The 22,572-nt window shown below is 39.6% G+C and overlaps 1 protein-coding gene across 2 annotated transcripts in view; it reads right to left on the bottom strand.

Moving 5' to 3' along the window:
* Positions 1–1,203: 1,203 nt before the first annotated feature.
* The window catches only part of NDRG1 (N-myc downstream regulated 1), a 40,378-nt gene continuing 19,009 nt past the window's right edge, over positions 1,204–22,572 (bottom strand). For both annotated transcript variants that reach the window (XM_071553806.1, XM_071553808.1), the window contains 13 exons: positions 17,540–17,645; positions 15,765–15,885; positions 13,749–13,811; positions 12,117–12,177; positions 11,583–11,669; positions 9,989–10,045; positions 8,953–9,056; positions 8,544–8,600; positions 7,563–7,614; positions 6,729–6,776; positions 5,151–5,186; positions 3,760–3,811; positions 1,204–3,054 (listed from right to left, as the gene is read on the bottom strand). In XM_071553806.1, the coding sequence (XP_071409907.1) occupies positions 2,789–3,054; positions 3,760–3,811; positions 5,151–5,186; positions 6,729–6,776; positions 7,563–7,614; positions 8,544–8,600; positions 8,953–9,056; positions 9,989–10,045; positions 11,583–11,669; positions 12,117–12,177; positions 13,749–13,811; positions 15,765–15,885; positions 17,540–17,645 (1,110 nt within the window). In that variant the 3' untranslated portion in view covers positions 1,204–2,788. The remainder of the gene's footprint in view (positions 3,055–3,759; positions 3,812–5,150; positions 5,187–6,728; positions 6,777–7,562; positions 7,615–8,543; positions 8,601–8,952; positions 9,057–9,988; positions 10,046–11,582; positions 11,670–12,116; positions 12,178–13,748; positions 13,812–15,764; positions 15,886–17,539; positions 17,646–22,572) is intronic.

The following is a 22,572-nucleotide window of genomic DNA, read 5'->3' as shown; positions in this document are numbered from 1 at the left end:
AGCCACGTGAATCTCTTTAGGTACAGCAGAAGTTAAAGATGCCAGGAGACCAGCACTACAGGGCTCTAGGAGTCATAACTCCTTGAAAAAAAGAAAGATATTATTCTTCTGTGCTGCCCTCCAACTTTTCTCTGCAGGTACACACTGTTCTTTGCCACATGAATAGTTTTTGTTGCAAAGCTGACATTCATAGTGGTCTTAGCAACTCCTTGCTGCTTAGAAGTGTTTGCAGCTCCCTTTGAGCTGCAAGAAGGCTTGGATACCTTCCTCCCCATTAAACCAAAATAAACTGCTTGGGCTTGACAGGCACACCATGGTGTCCTTGTGGAAGGAATGATTAGCCATTCCCAGAAAAGCTCAGCAAAAAACTTAACTTTGCCCTTCTTTTGTAAGATGAGCTGGCACAGGTTCCTCCTGTTTTCACTGGCACTGGCTGTGGTTAACCAAATCAAGCCCTTTGCTGGTATCAGTCCAATCATGACTGCTGAATCAGCAGATCCAGTAGAGCCTTGGATCAGACATGTCAAATATTTGCTTTTGCTTCTTCCTATCACAGGATTTTTTGAGATACAGGAGGAATGAGCGGTCCAAAATAGTTCCAGCAAAGTCACCAGGCCACCTGTCCCTGAAAATGCCAGTATGTTAAGTAAATCACTAGGTTAATCTTTAGTCTTTTGAAGTTCAGATTCTTGCAACAGGTCCAAAAAGAAATGCCTTTAGAAACCCAAAGTGACATTTGTAATTTCAGTCAAAAGGCCCAAATACCTCCAGATATTCACAAGGAACACATGACATCAATGGATTTACAGATCAGATTGGGAACAGGAAGGATACAATGAGCATGGCACCAGCTCCAGGGAGGAAGTCAGTGTACAGACCACAGATCTGCACACTAGACAGTACTGTATCCAGAGGGGCAAAGAAAACTTCAGACAGCAAATACTCTATCATGGGTCAGTATTTTGCTACATTTCTTAGAGCAAAATTATCCTTTAGTACTAATATAGCCAACAAAAATGCTGAAGTGGGTGGTGTCTTAGTTTAAATAGTAGGCTGGAGTGTGAGGAAATAAACTGAGCACAAAAGCAGGGAATGGCAGAGATAGAAGCAAGAGAAAAAGGATTTCATTGATAGAGGGATGACAAGAATATACTTGGACAGAGAGAGTATTATACTCCAGGTAAAACATGAAGACACCAGACATTGCAAAGTTACAAATTTATTTGTTTTGAAATAAATACAAATACTTCATTAAGAAACTTTTCTTGATAGACTTTACACAATAGCTTTATTCTTTCTGGAAATTGTCTGTTCTTCCCACAAACCATTATGGATATTCTACACAAGAGCTGAAGTTAGTCAATATAAAGTAACCTAGATGTTTTTCTGAACAAGCAATCCCAAAGTATTAACATTTCCATTCAGCTGCTCAGCCTTTGAGCTTTTTGTTTGTGTGAGGACTTCAGTTTAGCAGGTATGCACTGGAGCTCAGGAAATCCTGTCCTGCTATCTATGGAAGGACAAATTTAAGAACACCCAACTGTGAAAATCTGACTGGCAGAAAGGTATCAAGCCACTAGCTTCAAAGAAAGCAACCCAAGGTGTCAGGCAGCTACCTAAAGATGCAGGCCAGAAGATCATGACATTTACAGTCATTAGACACTGTATTTCAGAGATACAGTGTTGCTGCTCCAACACTTCATGGAATACACTGCTCAGCACCAGCACAATCTCATCAGTTTCAAATCTAGTAATTAGTGGCATTTGAGTGTACAGTATCTAATTACATGCCATCCCAGTTATTCATCTCTCCTGACAAAGAACAAGTGGATCTGTCTTCACTTACAGAATTCCAAATTTGTCACAATTGTGCTGGACACAAAAAACTTGAGCTGCAAAGATAAAAACGTTTCTGAAGGGAAAAAAAAAATCAAGCTGTTCTTGCTTTGCTGGCATGTATAGCTATGCTACTTGTTACAACTACACCAAGTTCTGCAGTATGGCAAATCCTTTGGCCCAAGTTCCCAAACAGGAAATCCTACCTTGTTTATCACATTTAAATCTTGTCCTCTTGTAGCTAAGCAGCTTTTAGGGTCTTGGAGGGGGTAAGGGAAGGAAAGGAAAAATGAAACTAAATCTCAAAAAAAGTGAAATAAAAAAGCTTAAAGATTTAGTTTTTCTCAAAGTCACATTAAAATTGTCTATTTTAGTAGTATATTTATTGTACATAGGAAAACAGGCTTGAATACTAATGAATTAGAAGGCCTATAAATGCACAATACATTAATTTTTCTATCATTGAAGTCAAGCTATATACAATGAATTCAACTCCAGCTTCAACATGAGGCCATAACACATTTGTTTCATTTACTTTCACAAGAGTAATCCCTACTATTTTTCTCCCCCTCTTTGAAACTCATCTCAAATTGTGCCAGTTTACTTCAAGATAGTAAGAGATAAAGGGGCCTGTAACAGCTTTGATTTAAAGGAGGGTATTGAGCAATTCTGGGTTGACTGTGAAGTGTTTACAACCACATCAGCTTTTGGCAAGTATCCTTTAGAATTTGGCATCCACTGAAGGAGGGCACAATAGCAGCAGCTGTCTGAGATATAAGAATAACGATAGAGCAAATGAGATGCTTCTTTTCTTTGGTCCCTCTCAGACCCTGGTGAACAGAGTTCATCCTATAGAATAGTTTGAGATTAATACCAGTTATGTTTTTGTGATACACAGGGGGCATCCTTTACTTTTTTCACACTGTGACCAGTTTAAACCTCCCACAGCCGTCTAACAGGACACTTCCATGGACTTGGGGCTTGATTGTTCAGCACTGCTTGCTGAGTTCGGTGTCAGCTCGATGCGTGTGTCTGTGTGGGAGCGGTTCCTGGAACCGTCCCCAGTGTGGGATCGGCTCCTTGTTCCCTCACCCGTGTGAGAGCGGCTCCTTGTGCCTTCCCCAGTGTGAGAGCGGCTCCTCTGTCCTTCCAAAGAGGTTACACTGGAGCCAGAAGCGGTGCGGGACCTCATCAGCCTGGTCATGCTAGCAGAGGGCACTGGAAGAAGAGTCTTTCATTAATTCCTTCCTTCATGGGCTTGGATGAAAGCTCTTGCCTTCCTCTCTAACCTTGACCAGCCCTGGAAAAGCCTTCTAAGTTCAATAGTATTTTTCTAGGTAGCTTCACTAGCAGAAGTACTTTCACTGCTCTAGACATACAGTTAAGGAGCCCAAATTACAAAGGCAAAATTAGTGGTCAGGGCTTTATGGCATGTTGCTGTGGCTGCAAGAATACAGAGATAAACTGACCTTCCATTATTTTCATATCTAACCTTTGCTGGTTGCCCAGGCCAGTAATGCACCTGCACATGCAGCTGTCAGAAGCATACATGTGAGAAAAAAATGGCTACAACTCAAAGAAGTCTCTGAACTAATGAAGTTTTAAATGTTGCATGAAGTCTATGAACCATATCCTGTGATGCTACAAGGGGACACTATTAAAATATCCACCTTAAAAATATCAAAATAAAGTAAAAAATGTATTTGTGGGTATAAGCTGTTCAAAAAGCTCTCTAGTATTTAATAACTTCATTTGGTCTGAAAACTCTTTGCCCAGATACCACAGGTGTTTTTTTCTTTCCCCTTGCAAATGCCTATCAAACCAGGAAAAGATCACCCATCTGGGACCAGAGATTCTCTGGGTTATCGGATGCCCAATTAACTTTGGTACCCAGATCAACCATTCCATTAAACCAATACTTACTGTATCCCATTCCCTGAACAAAGTATTTGAAAGCTTCTGCAAGCTTGGCAGGCTGCAAAAGAGAGAAAGTTACTGTAGGCAGCACTCAGTAGGTTAGTTACATTACTATGTTACAGATGTTGCAGATGTCCTATTTTAACAGGGATCTCTTAAATCTTCTCTGGGCTCTAATGATCATCTGAAAGAAAACTTCATTTATGAGAAAAATCCACCACTCCCCCCTCTAGTATGCTTTCCTGCCCCATTATTTTACAAAATGGACACATGCTTTTGAGAATGAGACTTCCAGGGAAGTGATGACAAGTCTGGCTCCAACTTTGCTTGTTCAGTTACTGAAGCAGGTGAACCAAAGAAAAACAACTGGCCTCACAAAAAATACAAGGCAGTTCATATTCAGTCAGTAACTGGGCAATTCCTAACCAGCAGAGAACAAATTCAGCTGGTTAGAGTAATGTTTATAGGGCAAGAAAAGCTCAGCAGGAATACACAAGCACAATTGCCTATGATCGACATTCTTGCAGTGAGGCACTCCCAGTTTTAGTCTGCTGCTGACAGTGGCCACATAAGCATCACAATCTCAATTATTGCACATGAAAATATTTTTTGTATAATTCTATCTGAATCACTGCAAAGAATGGACTCTCTAACAGATGTGACACACATACTACTGTGTGGCTTTAAAAGCTTTTTCCTGACTCCCACTATTGGAGCACACACTGCCTGGGGGACAGTCCCTACAGGGACTTCAGCTGCAGGCAATTACAAATTCAGGTTTTCCTTAAGTTCACAAACACCACATATTGCTCAGAAATATGTTCAGATGTGAGATCACATTCCAAAGCTGATTTATAGGTCAGCTTTTTTAGTGAGGCAAGACAAGAACATAGGTAAATTTTAACTTTCCCAGTCTAGTTTAATTAGCAACTTGGAATTTATCCCTAAATATATTTCAGAAACTCCAGTTCATTCTCAGTCAAGTGAACTCAGTGTATGCTAGAACATAACATTGTTGTTTCCTGTCTCCCGCTTTCTTGATCTATACTATAAATAGTCCAAATAAGAATGTTTTTAAAATGCTAGTGCTCAAGCCTTAATCCACATCAGCTTAATAAATAAAATAATACCTCTGCATTTCCACCTCTGATCTTGACTTAATTAAGACTTGATTAATTAAAATAATATCCCCTCCAAATCTCAGTTTTGCCCTTCATTGCCCTTTTAAGAAAAAGAGAAAGTTCAGATGACCAATTGACATCACTGTTCATGAAATCATAACCATCCTTTTGGCTGACATTTGGGAACAGCAAGTACCCTACAGGAAAACACCCATTTGTTGCAGTTTGACACACTGCCGAACAGGATTAGTAGGATTTCCGCCAGCCAAATCCTACCTGGGAAACCTGGGGGAGCCCACCGCAGTCAGCCATCTGAAATGGGATGAGAACAGCCAGTTAGTGCAATGCCAGAGGAACTCATTTATGTTCAGGATATATTAAAGTGACCTTTTTAGCTATCTGGCAGAAAAACATTTCCTTTTGTTGTGAGAGTAACATACATGTAGATAAACTCATCAAAGTAAGCTGTTAAACATTTATAAAAGCTATGACTTGTACCCTCAGAAAACCCCAAAGTGTCTGATCATCAGGAAAAGCATCAGCTGGAGCTACAAATGCTTTTTACTAGGCAGCGATTACCAGTTTCTTAGAAACCATCCTACTAGTCCTGGTTACAAGTTCATCTCTGAATTGCAATAACATGACTCTGTATTGACCTGGATGACAAACAAGGGAGAGAAAAAAAACACCTAAAACTCAGAGGTGAGAGGGAAAAACAATTTGCTGAGATTGCGGATGGCAAGCATCAGCCTGACTTGCCAAGGGAAGCAGGGAAAGCCAAATGAAAAAAGCTATCTTGAGTGCGTGCAGTATTTTTGGAGCACTTTACTTTTCCTGCCACTCCACCCCTCAAAGTCAACCCAACAAAAACAGCCCTGTTCCAAGGAACACCACAAGCTCAAAACAGTGGAGCTGTTAATTACAGGAAATCCCAAATCCTATCTAGGATTAGTTAGCAGCAAAATAGGCCTGCAGTGAGAACTGGCATCAGTCATATCCCCTGGACTGAGCAAAGGCTGGCCACTGATACAGGGTCTGGGACAGTGTTAGAATCTTTTTTAGGGTGTCTGCCATGTTCCCATGATAGGGCAGCAGTGTAACTCCTCAGTGTTAGGAAGAAAAAGCACTTAAAAAATCATTATTTATTATCATTTTCACTGACCAGTTCAATAAAGAAAGATGCAGTAGAAGTTCACAGCAGAAGCACAACCAAACTTGTTTCATCATTTGCATGCTACTACTTCATCAGTAAGAAGTTGAAGACTACACCCATACTCTGAATGTCAACTATCAGCCAAAGCTTTTGCATGATGTTCTGCTGTTTGGAAGTGCATTTTATCAACTTTCTGAAAATGACAGTAAGATGTGCCGGACTGTACCCTCAGGAAAAGCAGGATGACCAAACCATGGCTGATATATTAGCTGTCCATTCATTTGACACTACTGCTGAGGGACACCCAAGCAGAGGACCAGAATGAGCTGCTTTACACTTCCACTATGCTTTTGGCTTTTTCAAACACTTCAAAATACCTCAAGATCAGCTTTGCCAGCTCTAGTCAAATTCCTTATGGGTATGTGAAATACAGAGCGAGCATTTCAAGTCTTGTCCCAAGTGTTTTGAAACGGAGGAGCTGAGAAAATCTCGGCTGTTAACTCTGACAAGAAGCCCCTAGTTCTATTTATCCTACTAAAATACTCTTACCCTGAAGGAACTCCCTTTTCATATCAGAAGTGGCCTCTTACTGTGTTATCTGTACTGCAACACATCATTAGGTTCTGCTTTTTTTAGTTAATCCAACTGGTTTTATTATGAGAGGAATGTTTATTTTTAAAAATCACAGTTTTTGTTATTACCTTCAGAAGTGTGGTTCTTGTTGGGTCCAGCTTTGAGTTACATTCAACCTACATAAAGGAAGAGCAGTATAAGGCATTGTCCATAAGATTTTAATTATGAGCTGTTGGATAAAAACAGATTAGCTATTCTGTTTTCTGGCCTAATACACAGTAAAGTAAGTATCTTATACTTCTGTATAGAGACTATGTATATATACATGCATCTTTAAACTTAACTTTAAACCCAAGCAAGTTCACATTTCTGACTGCAATTTTTCCATGTACAAAACCATGAGTTGGGAATTGTAGTTTGTTTGTTTTTTTCATCTCTCCCTGGGACTCCAGTGGCAACAAGTGCTGTTTATCTTGTGATTTGGGGTCATCTGGTAGCATCCCAAGTGGTGAGCAGCTATGTGGCCATGGGCCAGCAGACTGGGAATGCCCATTAAGGCACAACATCTGAAGTCATCCAGTCATCTGGGGCAAGTTATAATGGTCAAAAGGCAGCTCTTCGCTTCCATAGTGATCCAGGGCACAGCTCCAGCACCACACAACAAGTTAAAATACCAGCAAGCAGATTCCTCTCTGAAGGCAAATATTTGCGGTTCACTAGAACTGCTGTGGTGATTGTTCCTAACATGGTAGCTATTAAATAAGGGTGCACAGACAGAGGGGACAAACAGCAAGGGATTAATGGAAGCTCTCCTGTGGTCTGGGAGAGGAGAGCCAGCTGGGCTGGATCAATAGCCAGCAAGGCTGCTGTGCAGCAGCAGCTCTGTTGGCCTTGTGCAGCTGCTTGGCTCACCCACCCATCACCCATCCAGCAGGGTGGCAAGACTGCCTCAAGGTACCCACCACTGCATCCACTGCTGGGGAGCTGTCACCAACCACCAGGAGGACAGGACACCTGCAAAGAAGCACACAGAACTGGTGTTATCTGTGACCCAGCCTGGACTTGCCCCACGACGCATTGTGTGTTGTAAGGATGAGACAGTTAAGTGTGTGGAAATGATTTGGTTTGTATTCCAGACACCTTAAAACCACATCAAATGCAGTGCATTAGCAGTAGATTTACTGACATGCTCTGATTCCTTGCCTGAGAACCTGTCCTTCTCCCCATCTGGCAGCAAGTCAGTACTTGCCAGTGCTCATATTTCTTGCTTTATAATAAATTGAATGTGGGTGTCATCAAGGTGCCACCCCCACCACCAGGCCCCTGAACTCCACCTTTTGGATCTGTCCATCCAATTCCAAAAAGATCGGCAAATGAGCAGAGTCTCCTGTGTAAAACCATCAGCAACTGAGCAAAGAAGGACTTGACAATTTATGTTGCACAACTTGCAGCATAAGTGAAAAGCTTTTAGCAGAAGATCTGACAGTCATTATCCTACCTGCTCCATCTTCTTGAATATTTTTTGTTTGTGTGTTTGGGTTGGGTTTTTTTAATGCTTTTCGGTTGATTTTTTGGTTGTATAGGCACAGCTCAAGTGCATTCAGAGCTATGGTTTTCATTAACTGCAACATATTTCTGCATAAGGCTAAGTACATCTACTTTTCAAGTACTTTGTAAGCTCAAGTTTGGATGAGCACAATGACAGGAACTACTAACTTTCTATTTCAGCTAACATGTTTGTCAAGTCTGGAAGAAACTAAGTCTTCCTCATGGCAGTCCCTGACTTGCAGTAATCTCTCATCTCCTACATGAAGTGAGAGGACCCTTTTCAAGCACATAAGCACATGCAACTGCAGCTCTGCAGTGCACTTGCAATGCATCTACGATCACACATCTTACCTCACATAATGTACAAGTGAACTGATATGAAATAAAATACTTACTGAAGGGTGACAACATTTACTCCAGGAACAGGACGCTCAATCTCTAGGTCTCGCCGACTAAAAAAATGGAGAGAACAAAGGATACACTGAAATTTGACAGGTACTTCCATATTCTTCTAGTTCAAAGAAAGTACAGACACTCACATGTTAATATAATCTGATACATGTTGTAACCTCCATTATTGATGTAGAACTTAGACTTAGTTCAGCCCCAGTGTACCATCTTTCACCCCAGAAATGCATAAGGTCCTTCTCCCATAGGCAAACCACCTGAGATCCCTAAAGGTACTCTCAAGCAAACTTTATACTGGGGGAACACATGTAATTTCACCACACAGTAATACTGTCTCTAAAGAGCTGGACAGCCTCTTAAAACAGTTTCCAGTTAGAAATCAGGTAAATGTATTACCTGTTGTAAGAGTTGACAAAGAGATGAAGGTTGGTTTGATTCATATCATTAATAATATGCTGACGGTAAGTATGGATCAGGTCATGGTTGCTGTGAATCTCTTCCTAAAGTGGAGAGAGAACCATTCAGAATAGAGGCTATTTTCTGAAAGGATCTGAAGACATGGCACAGCAGTTGAACATTAGACTCATATCTACACACCAGGGGTGCACCTTGAGGGAAGGGACAACTTTCAGCACCCAGTGATGTCACCCAGAATTCATACTAGCTTCTGATTGCAGTACCACAATTCTCACTTTAAAACTCTAGTATGTTGTAATGTCAAGATCTCACGATTGCAAAACACTTAATGTAGTGCAGATGGTTACAGTTAGACAAGTGTGAGGTTTTAAAACATTAAAAAACAGATTCAGGGTAAGAAGCCTTATCGATGTTTCCAGGGTAAAGCAGATGTTGAAAGCTCATAAACATGTAATGTGGAACTCAATTTCACAATAGCAAATAACTAAGCTTCAAGGACTTCAATCAGTAACATTTTCAAACGGTTTGGTTCTAAAGTCTTTATAGATTAGCTCCTTGTTCTGCTAGAATGGAGTTTTCCATTGCACTAATAGTTTCAAGCACAGCAAAGAAGCCTCAAAAAATAGTACAGTACTTTCCATTAGGCTTGCACTAAAGAGTGCCATTAGTACTAACAACCAGCTGTCAGAGCTACAAGTATATTATATAAAAATCTGCTGGGTAATTCAGCTCAGGACATGAGCCTATACAACACTTATGTTTAAGTGTTGGCTGTCTAAATAGTGAGCTGCCCCTACTAGAGTTGCCACAACTGAGATGCACTTAAGTCCTCAGAACACAGCAAGCCCTATAGCAGCATACCATCTCCAAAATACTGGGAATGTAAGTATGAAACTTATCTCACAATTTAACTTTGTCCTTTGTTGTTTAAGTGAAGGATTCTCACCTCCTCCTAACCCCAGCAGATAAATACAGATGACTGAATACATCAGAGGAATCTTTTGAACATCCTTACCTTTCCAAATAGATGCGAAATGACCATGTCTGGCAAAGCATTTGTCCAACCTGAAATCTAAACATCAAGATTATCTAAGTATCTGCTACTAACACAATACTTGAACAACTGAAAACTTTCATTGACCCATAAATGGATGTTCCTCTGCTGTCTCTGTATGTGCAATATCCTGGACTGGTATTTTCCCCCTCAATGCAACTATAACACCACTAGGGGTTGTTTATGTTTGAGTCACTCATAAGATGTCTTTTTTCAATGCAACTATTTAGGAAACACTACTAGTGGCATAGGTGCATATGGAATCACTCCCTGCAGGAACACCAAGCAAAACAGCCAGCTGGGTGCCATTTAACCTCACGGCCAAAACACCTCCCTAACAACGCACACTGACAATACAATGGAGCTGGTACATTAAGCTCATGACCCACAAAGTGTGCTTTGGCTTTGAAAGGACAGAAGAATATAAAGTACCTGCTGTACTCCTAAGGGTAGTAATATTTGAGAGGTAAAAGGCAGAGGCACAGATATGGAAGAATTTAATTACAACAAGACATTGGGTGAGATAATCAAATTGGGTCAACTGCTACATTTCAACATAGACAAGTTACTACATTTTTTAAAAATAAGTTTATATAGCACTTTATTTTTATAAGTTTCATTTGGGAATATAATTACTAACTAAGCCCTGAAAGGTGCATCCTACCTTTGCAAGTTTTTCCCAGTATTAGTGTTGCCATTACATTTAATATCACCCTAGATGCTTACAATGGGTTGATTCTGTGTGGTTAAAAGATAACAAACAATTTTTGTACTTCTTATAGTGCTTAGAGCAATTGCTATTCACTTAAATATGACCTTGAATGATATAAACTGCCTGCCCTCAGTTTAGCCTGAAAAATGTTTCAGCAGGTTAAATCTCAGCAACACGAAATGTAACATTTATACTTATTTATACATATTGGTTCAAGGAAGATTTTTTAAGCTAGTTTTTAGTGCCTGTTTTTCTGCATTGCAATGTTTCTTACAACTATGAAAGAATACAGTTGACAGGAGCTTCTTTATATGTGACCACTTTCACTTAAAATTCTCCTTGTATGAACAATCTGTCCATAGTTACTTTTCTGTGGACACAGAAAGCCTTTTCTGAGTCCTTTTGGCATCTAAGTCACAAACAGATGATTGAAACGTGGCAGATGTTGTTCTGAACATTTTTCTGTGCTCTAGTTCACATTTTAGATTGTTCTGGTAAACAAAGACATGAACAAAAAAAAAACTGAATGTTACACTACACTTGAAAGATGTTTCCAAAACTGCCATGTCCAGGTTAAACTCTGTTCTCCCCAGCAGTTATTATCTGTTAAGAATTGTCCATACCCAGTAGCTCCATTATGCCAGAAGTATCTCTATGTTTTCTCAAAGTACTTGTTTTTATCACCAGCCCTGTAGGAGGTCTGTTTGCAAATGGAAGAATAAACCACAAAGGAATTATTCTGGTTGTGTTCCTGCAGCCATGCCTTGGCACACAAGCTTGCCCAGCTCCTCATGTTCAAAAGGCTTGCAGTAAGGTTTATTTTACTAACTTAAAGATATTTACCTTAGTTGCAGCCCAGTCCATCCAACCTTCAGCACAAGGGTTTACATTAATAAGAACTAATCCCTCCACCATGTCCGGATGGTTCAACTGCAAAAGATTTAAAATCCATCAGATTTCCTTTGCAACTTGACAGTCAGCAAAAAATTTAAATCAACAAATTATCTTCTGGGGAGGAAAGTGGTAGGTCTAGCTTTATCTTGCAAAAAACAAGCATATGTATGGAAAAAAAACTTTTCATTTAAGTAATTCAACTGAGCAGCTGGAGAACATTAAGATTTAACATTTTCCTCCACCCTCAGTTTAAATAGAGAACTCCCATTATAAAAACCTTCTGCAAATTAAATGAGTTGAGCCCAGGCCTTAAAATGGAAAATCTAGGTCTTCTGGATGAGCTATCCTGCAGATTGTGGTATTTCACTTAAAAGCCTGACTGCTTACTTAAATGGGCATGGCAGAGCATGAATACTCTGGGCACGCTACAGGGACAAGGGAAATCGAGTTTGAGGCTCTAGGGAAGCTCCACAAAAAACTTACAGCAAATCTGGTTAAGATGTAGGCACCAGCTCCAGTTCCCATTCCTATAATGGTCTTGAGCCTGCACAGCAATAAAACAGAAGAGACAAATGAGGAACAGCACCAAAAATAAATTACACAGTAGCCTTCCTTTTTTACATGCCAGCATGTATGTACAGAAGGGTGGGCTCAGCTGAGGCAAACTGTGGACCCCCAGCAATGCCACTGGCCCCAGTAAGATTTGCAGGGCACTGGTCCTTGTGCATTGCAGGGCAGCAGCTATTCTCACTTATCTTAAGTAAATATACCGAGCAGCCATAGCATTGTTCTGATCCTGGGAGGAAATAGTTAGTCTCTGCCAGAAAAACTTGTAAGATAAAGACCTGAAATCTGCAGCCTAAATACAAAGCTCCCTGCTCCCCAGGCTCCCCCCAGCCTCTCCACTACAGCTTTCCAAGTGGGACACTGGTTCCTCTCTAACAGGGGGCTGGCAAGGAAACATCTCCTGCTATGCAGCCACTGTGGTGATGAAGTTTAAGCTTCATAACCAAACAGGGCAGAGACAAAGCAAATATTTCCATTAACTGAAACTGGGTTTAAAGCATCATCTTCAAGGTCTTAGAAAATACCTGGCAGGGAAGACTAGACAAAGCCACTCAAAACCAGCTTATTCAATGCTTTTAGGAAAATACCTGAGAATACTTTTCATTCTCATCAGCAATATTAAATCAAGTCTTTGTAAATACACTCCGGTTTGATTTTTAAGGTACTGACATTGTTAGAATTTTTTACCCCAATGCAACAGAATTGACAACCTTGTGCCTTGTATCAGGCATTTCAGAAAATATCTCATGAGAAGTAAATGGGTTCAAGGTACTGTAACAGCTGGTTAAAACTGAACATCTAAATTGGGGTGCTGGTCTGGAATTTGCACCATCAGGCTGCCTAACCCTGAATGCCAGGTTTTCTGTTTGGTCTAAAACCCCCTTGGAGGTGCCTACTTGCCCTCTTCACTGTGTACAAAAGGAACACTAGCTCCACAGAAAGAGTATTTCTTAGCTACAGCTTCTGCTAAAGCTAAGCTTTAAGGGAGGACACACACCTAAAACATGCTACAGGTAGACAACCAAGGAACGCCACCAATAGGTCTTTCAACCTTGGCAACTTGGTATCTGCACTGGGCAGTAGAAGAGGCTTAAGAAGATCAGACTGACCCCCTAAGACATCCAAGCCTCAGAAAAAAAGCCCAGTAAATGTCTTCAGATGCAACCATGTTTTTTTTTCCGCTAACCACACAGGAAAACGTGGGTTGTTGCAGTGGGAAGAACAGATTTTTGTGCCCTTCCACTGTGAGGGCGACACATAGAAAATAATGGAGGAAGCCCCTAAATTAGGCACATGGGATTTCACTTGAAGTCACTTCCTGTTTAAAAATAAACAGAGATTTTGAAAAAGGCCAAAAAAAAAGCTCTGTCAGAAACCAAGGCAAAATTAATCCATGCGTAACAGAGGAATCAAAAGCAGCCACAAGTGTAGTTCTAGCAAACAAAATGCCAGACAGCCAGACCAAAGCAAATGCCTGCTCTGTCCCACTCTTTCAGCGAGTCACGTAGAGAGGAATGTAAAAAAATAAGAAAACAATTCTTCACTCACCCAAACTGTTTCAGGATTCCAGGAATCATTTCAGCCAGCTGATCCATGGAGGGATAGACATACCTACAACAAGCATGTGTTTGTGGAATTACTACACCACGTTCAGCAGGGTAGGCTGGTAAATTTAGAGATACAGATGTCATTGGTGATTTAGTGCCAAATGTGCTCATTACAAGATAATTGAGTGAATGAGCAGAATTTAAACCAGGAGCAAGCACAAGTAAGTAATTTCACAGAAATATAAGCATACTTTTTATGGCACTTTATGAGTTACAGGATAAAAGATGTCTGATCTGTCTAAGAATAAAACAGACCACAATGAATCTTTTCCAAGAAAGTGAACACTTAGAACCTATGAAAGAGTTTGAGAATGAGAGGTGAGTTTCCAGCCACATTCACCATGTTTCTAGTTTTTGTTCACCACAAAAAAAAGCTTCCTTGTGTTGCAGAATCACAAACTACAGCAATGAGATCTAGATATTTGGCAAACAACCCGCATCTATGTTTTCAGGGAAACAAACTACCATAGGATAAATGAGAATAGCTTTCTACTAATTAATGAAGAAAAAAAAAGGTGTAAGAAGGGCTACAAAGCCGCTGAGGAAGCTCAATAAAAGCAGCTGTTTGTTAATGCTCCTGGTCTTTTGCAGAGCAGAACCAAAACTTTGAGGGAAGGAAATTCTGAGCAAAATCTCGACTGAGTAGCATGTGGAAAAGATATTTTACAACGAAGGTGGTAAAACAATGGAAGAGGTTGCCCAGAGAGGTGGGGGATGCCCATCCCTGGAAATATTGAAGGTCACGCTGGACAGGGTTCTGAGAAATCTGATTAGCTCAAGATGTCCCTGCTCATTGCGTGGGGGTTGGACCTGTAAATTTCCCTTTCACATCAAACCATTCCATGATTCTACAACTTAGCTTGAGCATGCTGGCCTCCCAGTTGGAGGGCAGGTAGAGATAATACAGCTTCTTTTATATTGCCATCACGATTTTAGCAAGCAGAGGTCTTTATTAGCATAGATCACAATGGTTGCCCTTAGGCAGTTGACAACTCAGCAGTGTTAACACTTGTGCAGGACATGAGGGTTAAGGCACTTAAAAGCTCATGATTTAAACAAATGCAAAGAAGGGGTGACTGAAATAGCTTTGTAGGCTCTGATGGACAACTGGGCCACTGCAGCTAACAACAGCTGAGAACCTGGCCCATCGTGACCTCCTCAGCATCAGACCAGCTTAAAAATTAAGAAGGGAAATAGATGGCTCATGCAATAAGGGTACTGATAAGCTCCTTAATACTTAGTTCTTACAGAACGACTCGCCCTTGCCTTGTGTCGTCCTCTTGGCATGTTGACTGCTGCCTTCCTCAGCCAAGCTGACTCCTAGCCAAGGGGCATGACCATGTAAACCTATCTCATTTGACTTAAATGAGACAAGCATTTTGGCAAGGACAGTGCTCACAGCACAAAAGTTTTCCAAGAGTCACAGCATCATATGTGGCACACAGTCAGGAGCATGCAGCCATCTACAACCTTCTGTGGTGGTAAATCACCTTGTTACTGCTCAACAAGTTGGGTTTTTCAGGTAGGTTATCAGGTCCACTTATTAACATCTACCATTCTGCCATTTCATAAAGACCACAGATTTAGGAAGGTCATTAATAAAATGCCTATCTTATTTATAGTGATAATTTAGGTCTTTTATTTATCTTCATGATGTCATCACAAAACAAGGTAAGTAAATATTTAAATTGACAAGGTTTAGACATCTGTCAAGGAACTGCTTTGCAAGCAGTCTGATTATCAGAGCAAAAACAAAATTGAAGCCTCAAAGTCTACTGTGAACTGGCACAACCAACAGCTCACAGAGCTCCAGTACTTTAGGAACTGAGTGTCAGGATTTAAGTTCAAAAGCCATCTATTGTGTTTGCTTCAAGCACTTTCTAATGAAATTGGAGATCAAGACTTTTTTCCAGGAAGAGGATAATTGAAGGAATAGGCTATTTCCCAGACAACTCACCCAGCTTGGAAAGATGGTGCTCCATCCTGCTGACCAGGGGCATCCACATGGCAGACTGCAAAGTGTTGGGTGATTTCCTGCATATCCTCAAAGTTGAAGAGTGGATTGAAGCAAGTTTTATCTTGAGAAGGAAGAGAAAACATAAAACAATAGTGGTGAGGAAAATAGTAAATTTGCAGCTATAAAAATAATTTATTAACATATCAGGCAGGTTAATCAAAAGTTGATTCAAGCAGGTCAGTGGTGTTGTGGCCACAGAAAAGAGGCAGTCGTTTCTAAAGAGCAAAGACATGTAAAGCCCTGCTACAAAGAAGCCTGTATCAACTAGCTTTTGTTCCTTGAAGCATAAACCCTGAACAGCTTCTTCCTCATGCCCAGCTAAGGTTTATCCATGTTAGTTTGGTACAAGCCAGAAGTATTTGCTTGGTACACTAAATTCTCAAAAAACTATTCTTTATGTAAAGTTAAAATAATAATAAAACGTAGTCAAGGGTTTTCATCCCAGGTTTTGGCTTAGATTAAGTTATGCATTTCCTTGTCCAATCTTATTTTTTCAATTGTGTCAAAAGAGATGGAGGAAAAAAGGATCCAAGGATGAGACTGTGGCTTGTGCTTTTGCTCAAGTATTACAGGATAAACATTACGTGATTGACTGCTGCAGGCAGCACAAGACAAAAGCATCCTTCTGAGAAATGCAGTGCTACAGGCTTTATATTTTGAAGTGATTTGATATCTGATTTTTACGCAATACTAATATGGAGAGAATATTAAACATTTTCCTTTTTGAGTGGAACTCACTAGTTTTTAGATGCCTAGAAAATGGTTCGATATTCTGTGTGTGTTTCTGAACATCCTTACATTACAACATACAGCCAAAATTTTGCAGATTATAAAATACTTTTAGCTCAAATCAGCTTTGAGAAAACATGTAAGTTTTGGAAAGGTTTCCTCTCCTTTCAAAGGGAGAGAAAGTTTATTTATCATAAAGCTAGACTTTAACTTGTGAAAGAAAAAGCTCTTTTTCAAAGATAGGGTCCAGATTAAGCTCTGCTCTAACTCACTGAAAATCAAAAATAAAGTGAGACAGTTCCAAAAAAAAGTGAAGAAAGCAGATTTTTTTTTCTTATTAATAATATCCACTCCCCTGGAATAACCAGACTTTAGAGATCAGGAGGTACTTTAAAATATCAATAACTGATTAAGAAATAGTGAACTTTGTAAAGCAAATAGTACTGGTGAAAAGAACAGGTCTGGATATTAGCTTATTAAAGGACAGATAAGATAAAAAACACTTAAAGTTTTTTTCCTAATAAGGACTTCCTTGGCTAAGGACAAAGCATTCATTTAGTCATCCTGACTTGACATGTAATTCATACAAACCCACGACAGCATAAGACTGGTGGTTATCAGACAGGAACCTAAGGCAAAGCCTCAGCAGCATTGTTTCCAGTCCTGCTGGCTGGCAATATATCCTCAGCCTCCCTAGAGATGATTTTACAGCATTTATACACAATTGTTATGAACAACCAGAGATCTTTTGCTCCTGTAACTGAAATACTCCAATTATTTACTTTAAAAGGATTAATAAAAAAAAAATCTGAGAATTAAACTTGCTGTAAGAGGTGTTGTGTGCCATTTAGCAGGTTTCAAAGTACACAAAAAAGTAAGGACCTGGGGAAGGTTACCTAACCATTGCTGCTTCCACACCTCTGGTTCCAGCAGCAGTGTTACAGAACCAGGCTACATCTGTGCTGTTAAATAAAAATTCTACTTACGGTTCAGCCCGATGTCATGGTAGGTGAGGATGGCTGGCCGGTTCCCCCTGGGAGTCCCACACATGGTGACACGGACTGAGCCATGCACAGTCTCCACATCTTGCTCCTGGTAGAGAACAGGAAGAATGGGAAGAGTCTGTCAGGGAATTGTCCAAGTGCTCCACATCTGCTGCAGCAGACTTTGTCCAACAAGGACCACAGGTCCTGCCTACCCTTGGGTCTGCTCTGCAATCCCTCTGCTAACAGTCCCCATTCTCCCCCATGGTGGGAGCTCTGCTCTAACATAATACACCTGACTATCAACTACTCTAATCCACAGACAACTATAGAAGCACTTAAGTTGCTAGCTCTAACCAGATGTTGAGGAAATAGTTAAACAGTTTTTACCTTCATTAAAAGGCAGCATAAGAAAACAAAGAAAGTAATTTGGTGTACTGACATCTAGAAAAATAGGAGCTTACAACTATGACTCAACATTTGCAAAAGTGCAAGTTTCCAAGATAAAATACTTCTGTTTTTTTAGGAAAAAGGACTCAGTTAATAACTACTATTACCCAAGGAAAGCAACATTAAGTAGCCTGTATTTGCCTATTTGTCATAAAAACTTATCACACTGAAGTTTGCTTGCAGTAGCCTTTCCCAGTGAAAACAACAGCCACATGGGTTTTCTTCTTGGCTTGTGAGTTACAGACCTGAGCATAAAACCAACCATCTAAAATTAGTTTGCTATGGAGCAGAATAACCACATTATTGTGGTGATTAACCAAAAAGCAATGTTAAGAAGCATGCTGCTATTATGTGGCATAACAATGATAAATAGCATTTAATAAAGCCAAGGACACCATCATTAACAAATCAAAGTTCCTCTGAACACCATCTCTAATTTACTGGATCTCTATGAGAGTTAGATATGGCATGGGTCACATCTAAGTTCCTCAACAGATAGAACAGCATTTGCTTTCTTTTGCACTTGAACTTCAGATGGGCCTAACCAATTTGTTATTTTGCCAACATGTATAAAGGGAATCACAAACCAACAGTTATTTATGACACTTATTTACAGTACCGTTACACTCACATAGCACTTAAGGTAGCATGTAGGTAGTAGCCAGCTTAACCATCTCATTAGAATACTTTATGTATTGTTCAGGACACAGATAAGATGTGATCCATGTCATTCAGTCTCCTGCCTGCTGCTGCAGCACTTGTTTGACTTGCTCTGTGCAGTAATGCCCAGAGGCAAAGTCCAAGTCAAATTCAAATCATTAAAAAATACTCTGTAGAAATCAGAAGCACCCAGCTCCTGCAAAAGCCTTTAAAAGAACTCTTCAAATATCTGAGGTAACAATTCAATCTAAATGCCAGATCCTTAATTTTATACAAGGTACACACTGCACATTTTGTTGAAAATAAGGATTCTAGACAATGCCATTCTACATTTCATCTGTTTTGCTTTTAATTGTACAATTACACCAGTTTTCAGTTACAACTACAGCAATGAATCAAGATCTATGCCCCTTGTATATCTAGCAAGCTAAGCATTGCTGCTGTCTGAACTATGCTCCATCAAAACTCTAATTTTCAGCTTTTATGTCTCCTTAGAGACTCATTCCTCTGCATACTCACTGCATTATTTAGCAGGTAAGCTGTATCCTCTACATCCAGAACCATCTTTAGGCAAAACAGGGTGATAAATTCAGCAAGTCAGAGACACGACGGGTAGCAGGTTTCTACTTTGTCCCACTAGGAAACTGGGTTATATAGACAAGCTGCTATCTTACATAGGCTTATGACTCCCATAATGCCCAGCTAGGAAAAAACCAAAACAGACTAATTCATGAGGATGTCATTCTTAAATAGGATTTGAGTCAGGTTTGACCAGGGGAAGTACATACTCATTGGAGCTCAGACATCAAAAATGAACTAAGACCCTGCTACACAATGTACAAAGTGACAAATTTCAACCTGGGAATTAGCATAGTCTCTCCTGTTGCAGTTTCCATCAAGTTGTGAGAAATTTAGATTCATCTCATGGTTTTTTATTTCAAATGCTGAAATACCCCAAACTTATGCTAAAATAAATCAGAAGCAAGTTCCTTGCTAAAATCCAGGCTTAAAGTTTCCAGTATAAACACGAAACACTTAGACTAAATTTTCAAAGTCTGAATGATTCTGCACAACAAAATCAAGGACTTTTCAGTGTTTGAAATCTAGTATTTTCCAAAGTAGATAAGCAACATTTAGTCTAAAGGATTTCCACATCACCACACTAATGCCATTATAACTTGAATTTTTGCGGAAAATAGGGTATTGTACATTATGCAAAGGATATACCACTAACATATACTACTAAAATATAATCATAGAACCACAGAAAGGCTTGGGTTGGAAGGGATGTTAAAGATTACCTAATTTCAATCCCCTTTATGTGGGCAGGGATTGCTCAGGTCCCCAGTAATATCATATATCCTATAATTAATATATAGTTGGGTATTGTCATTATACAATACTCCAGAAGAGATGTGCATTGGCAGTAGATAGCAATTAATAATAGTGGAAATTAATAACAGCAGCAATTAATATTTTCCAAATTCTACTCTCTCTTCTACATTTAGATAATTTTTAATGCAAAGCATAAAAATCAGTAATTTGATAATCTCAGCATAGTAACAAGTGTGTTATTGTGCAACACACCCTAGCTGAGTGTGGTACACAGAAATTATTTCTTCCTCAGAGGCTAATAGCCATTTCACAGAACCAGATTTTTATTACTAGAGCCTTCCAGTAACAGCACTGAAAAAAAAAAAGTGTTTTCTTTGCAGGGATCACCTCAAGATTTGGGATGTTCCTCTCTCACATGCATGAAAGAAAAAGGCTATTCATGGTAGATAAAGCGAAACCCTTGAACCTGCACATCCCATTTACTGCCACAGCTAAATCTTCTGAGACTTAAAAACCTGTGTCTAGTTTAAACTCAGTGTCAACTAAAAATAGTTCTGAGACAACGGGCAAACATGATCCCAATAACTGGCATAAAACACAGTCAGTTAAACAATTGGCTTAATTCCTCATTATCTTCACAGTCAGACTCCCCTAATTCAAAAGGGTTGTGCTATTTTCCAGTAGCTCAAATTCTTAATGACAAATACCCACAAGGTTCTAAAAAACAATCAATTCAAACCAGTTTGTTCAGTGACATCAAACCAACAACTTCACATCCCTATTGATCCTATTAAAGATCAAGAGATTTGTCTACGTGATGTAGGGATGAATGTTTTCAAAACGCACAGCACTGAAAACAGATGGCAGCACATCCCAATCAACATCAACATGATAGTAAGAGGCTCTTCACCAACTGATTTGTATTAAAACACTATCTTGGAAAAAAAAATCCAAGGTACACTAATCCGATAGAAGGATAAAGACAAACACACCATCTGTTCACATCTCTCACTTTAACAGAGGTGCAGTCATATCTTAGTGCCCTAAAAACACACACAAATATTTCCAATATGTGCAATTTAAAGGAGGCTGTCTCAGTTTGAAGGTGCTGATCCATTCTAAAATAGATTTTATTTTTGCTTCAAGTGATTTTTTTATTTTTTTTTCTTGAGGTTAGAAGGGAGAGACAATTTGTTATCACACACAAGAGCTCATTCATTACTTCCTCTCTCTATCCTCTTTAAGGAATACACAGATTGAGGAATATATTTACAAACAAGTTGCTTTCTTCAGTATGGGATATGCAACCAAAGCGCTATCTAAAGAGAAAGATATCTAAAAAGGAAAACTATACACACATTGCACATGTTGCTAAATAAATGATATATTTTAAGTAAAATACTACATTCCATCAAGGTAATTTTAAAGCTTTCAAATATACATAATCCTCAATTACAATCTCATGCTTTTATTTTAACTTATAATATTTTTCTGGTTAAATACATCTCCCTTCACTTGCACCTCAGAACTGAGAGAAAAGCTTCAGAGCTTTTAAAGAGGATTTAAATACTTTTTAATTTGCTAGGAGACAGTATATTTTAAAATCATATTACTTAAAAATTTTAATAGAGCAATATCTGCATAAACTATTTTTTCACTTTTTTTTTCCAATGTCTTGAAGAACAAAAATATTTGAGCTTCTAACATGGTATTTCATTGTTAAATTTCAAATCCCCTTTGCCCAGAAGTTATTTAGCATTTCCCCTCCTAGCTTTTTCTACTCTAAAATAGGATTTCAATTTATCCTATATTTTTCTAAAACTAATGCCTACATTTCCAGTTCTCTTTTTGTTCTTTTTGTTGTTGTTGTTTGTTTTATTAAGATTTCTATTTTGAATTAGCATATTAAGAAAAAGGTTCAGGCTGCGATTCAGGTACATTAATGAGGATGATGACTTCAGATGTGAATCTAAGTGCCCTTGCTAAGGTGGAAGTCAATAACAAAAACTTTGGTGCAGGAACTGATGCAGGTTATTGCAATAGTTCTGCCCAGGGATTCTTCCTAGTCTGATTAGCACTGGGTCACACTACTCTGCCAAGTGCAAAACTGCAACCACCCCCATCCCGCTCCTCCAGCGACCCAAAAGGATGAGGACATCCACAGGACACACTGCAACGCTCCAAACCACATCCACCACTGCCAATGGGAAAGACACCCCCTCATGCCACAAAGATCAGCTGTTCATCGCCCCTTGCAAGGCAGCTCTTTGCTTTCCCCCAAACAGGCAGAAGGAGGAAGTAAAGCTTCCACAGCTCGTGCATGCTGGTGGATACAGATGGCCTCGAGCCATGTATAGCAAGGAACAAACTCATCTCTGCCACCTACAGATGCCACACAGCTCTGCTTAGTTACTGAGAAGACAATGCCCTAGTGGACTGGAACACAGAGCTGAGAGATATACAACACAGTGGTGAGAAGCTGGGTCGTTGTTGGCTCCAAACCTACTGATCTGGAGAATAGGCAAATACAACAAACTGGAAATATAACTAAAATGTGCTTGGCATGAACACAACAAAGGCACACAGGGCAC

The sequence above is a fragment of the Pithys albifrons genome, chromosome 4 (assembly GCF_047495875.1).
Source record: "Pithys albifrons albifrons isolate INPA30051 chromosome 4, PitAlb_v1, whole genome shotgun sequence".
Classification (NCBI taxonomy): domain Eukaryota; kingdom Metazoa; phylum Chordata; class Aves; order Passeriformes; family Thamnophilidae; genus Pithys; species Pithys albifrons.
The sequence above is the reverse complement of the archived record's forward strand: the minus strand, read 5'-3'. Positions and strand labels throughout refer to the sequence as shown.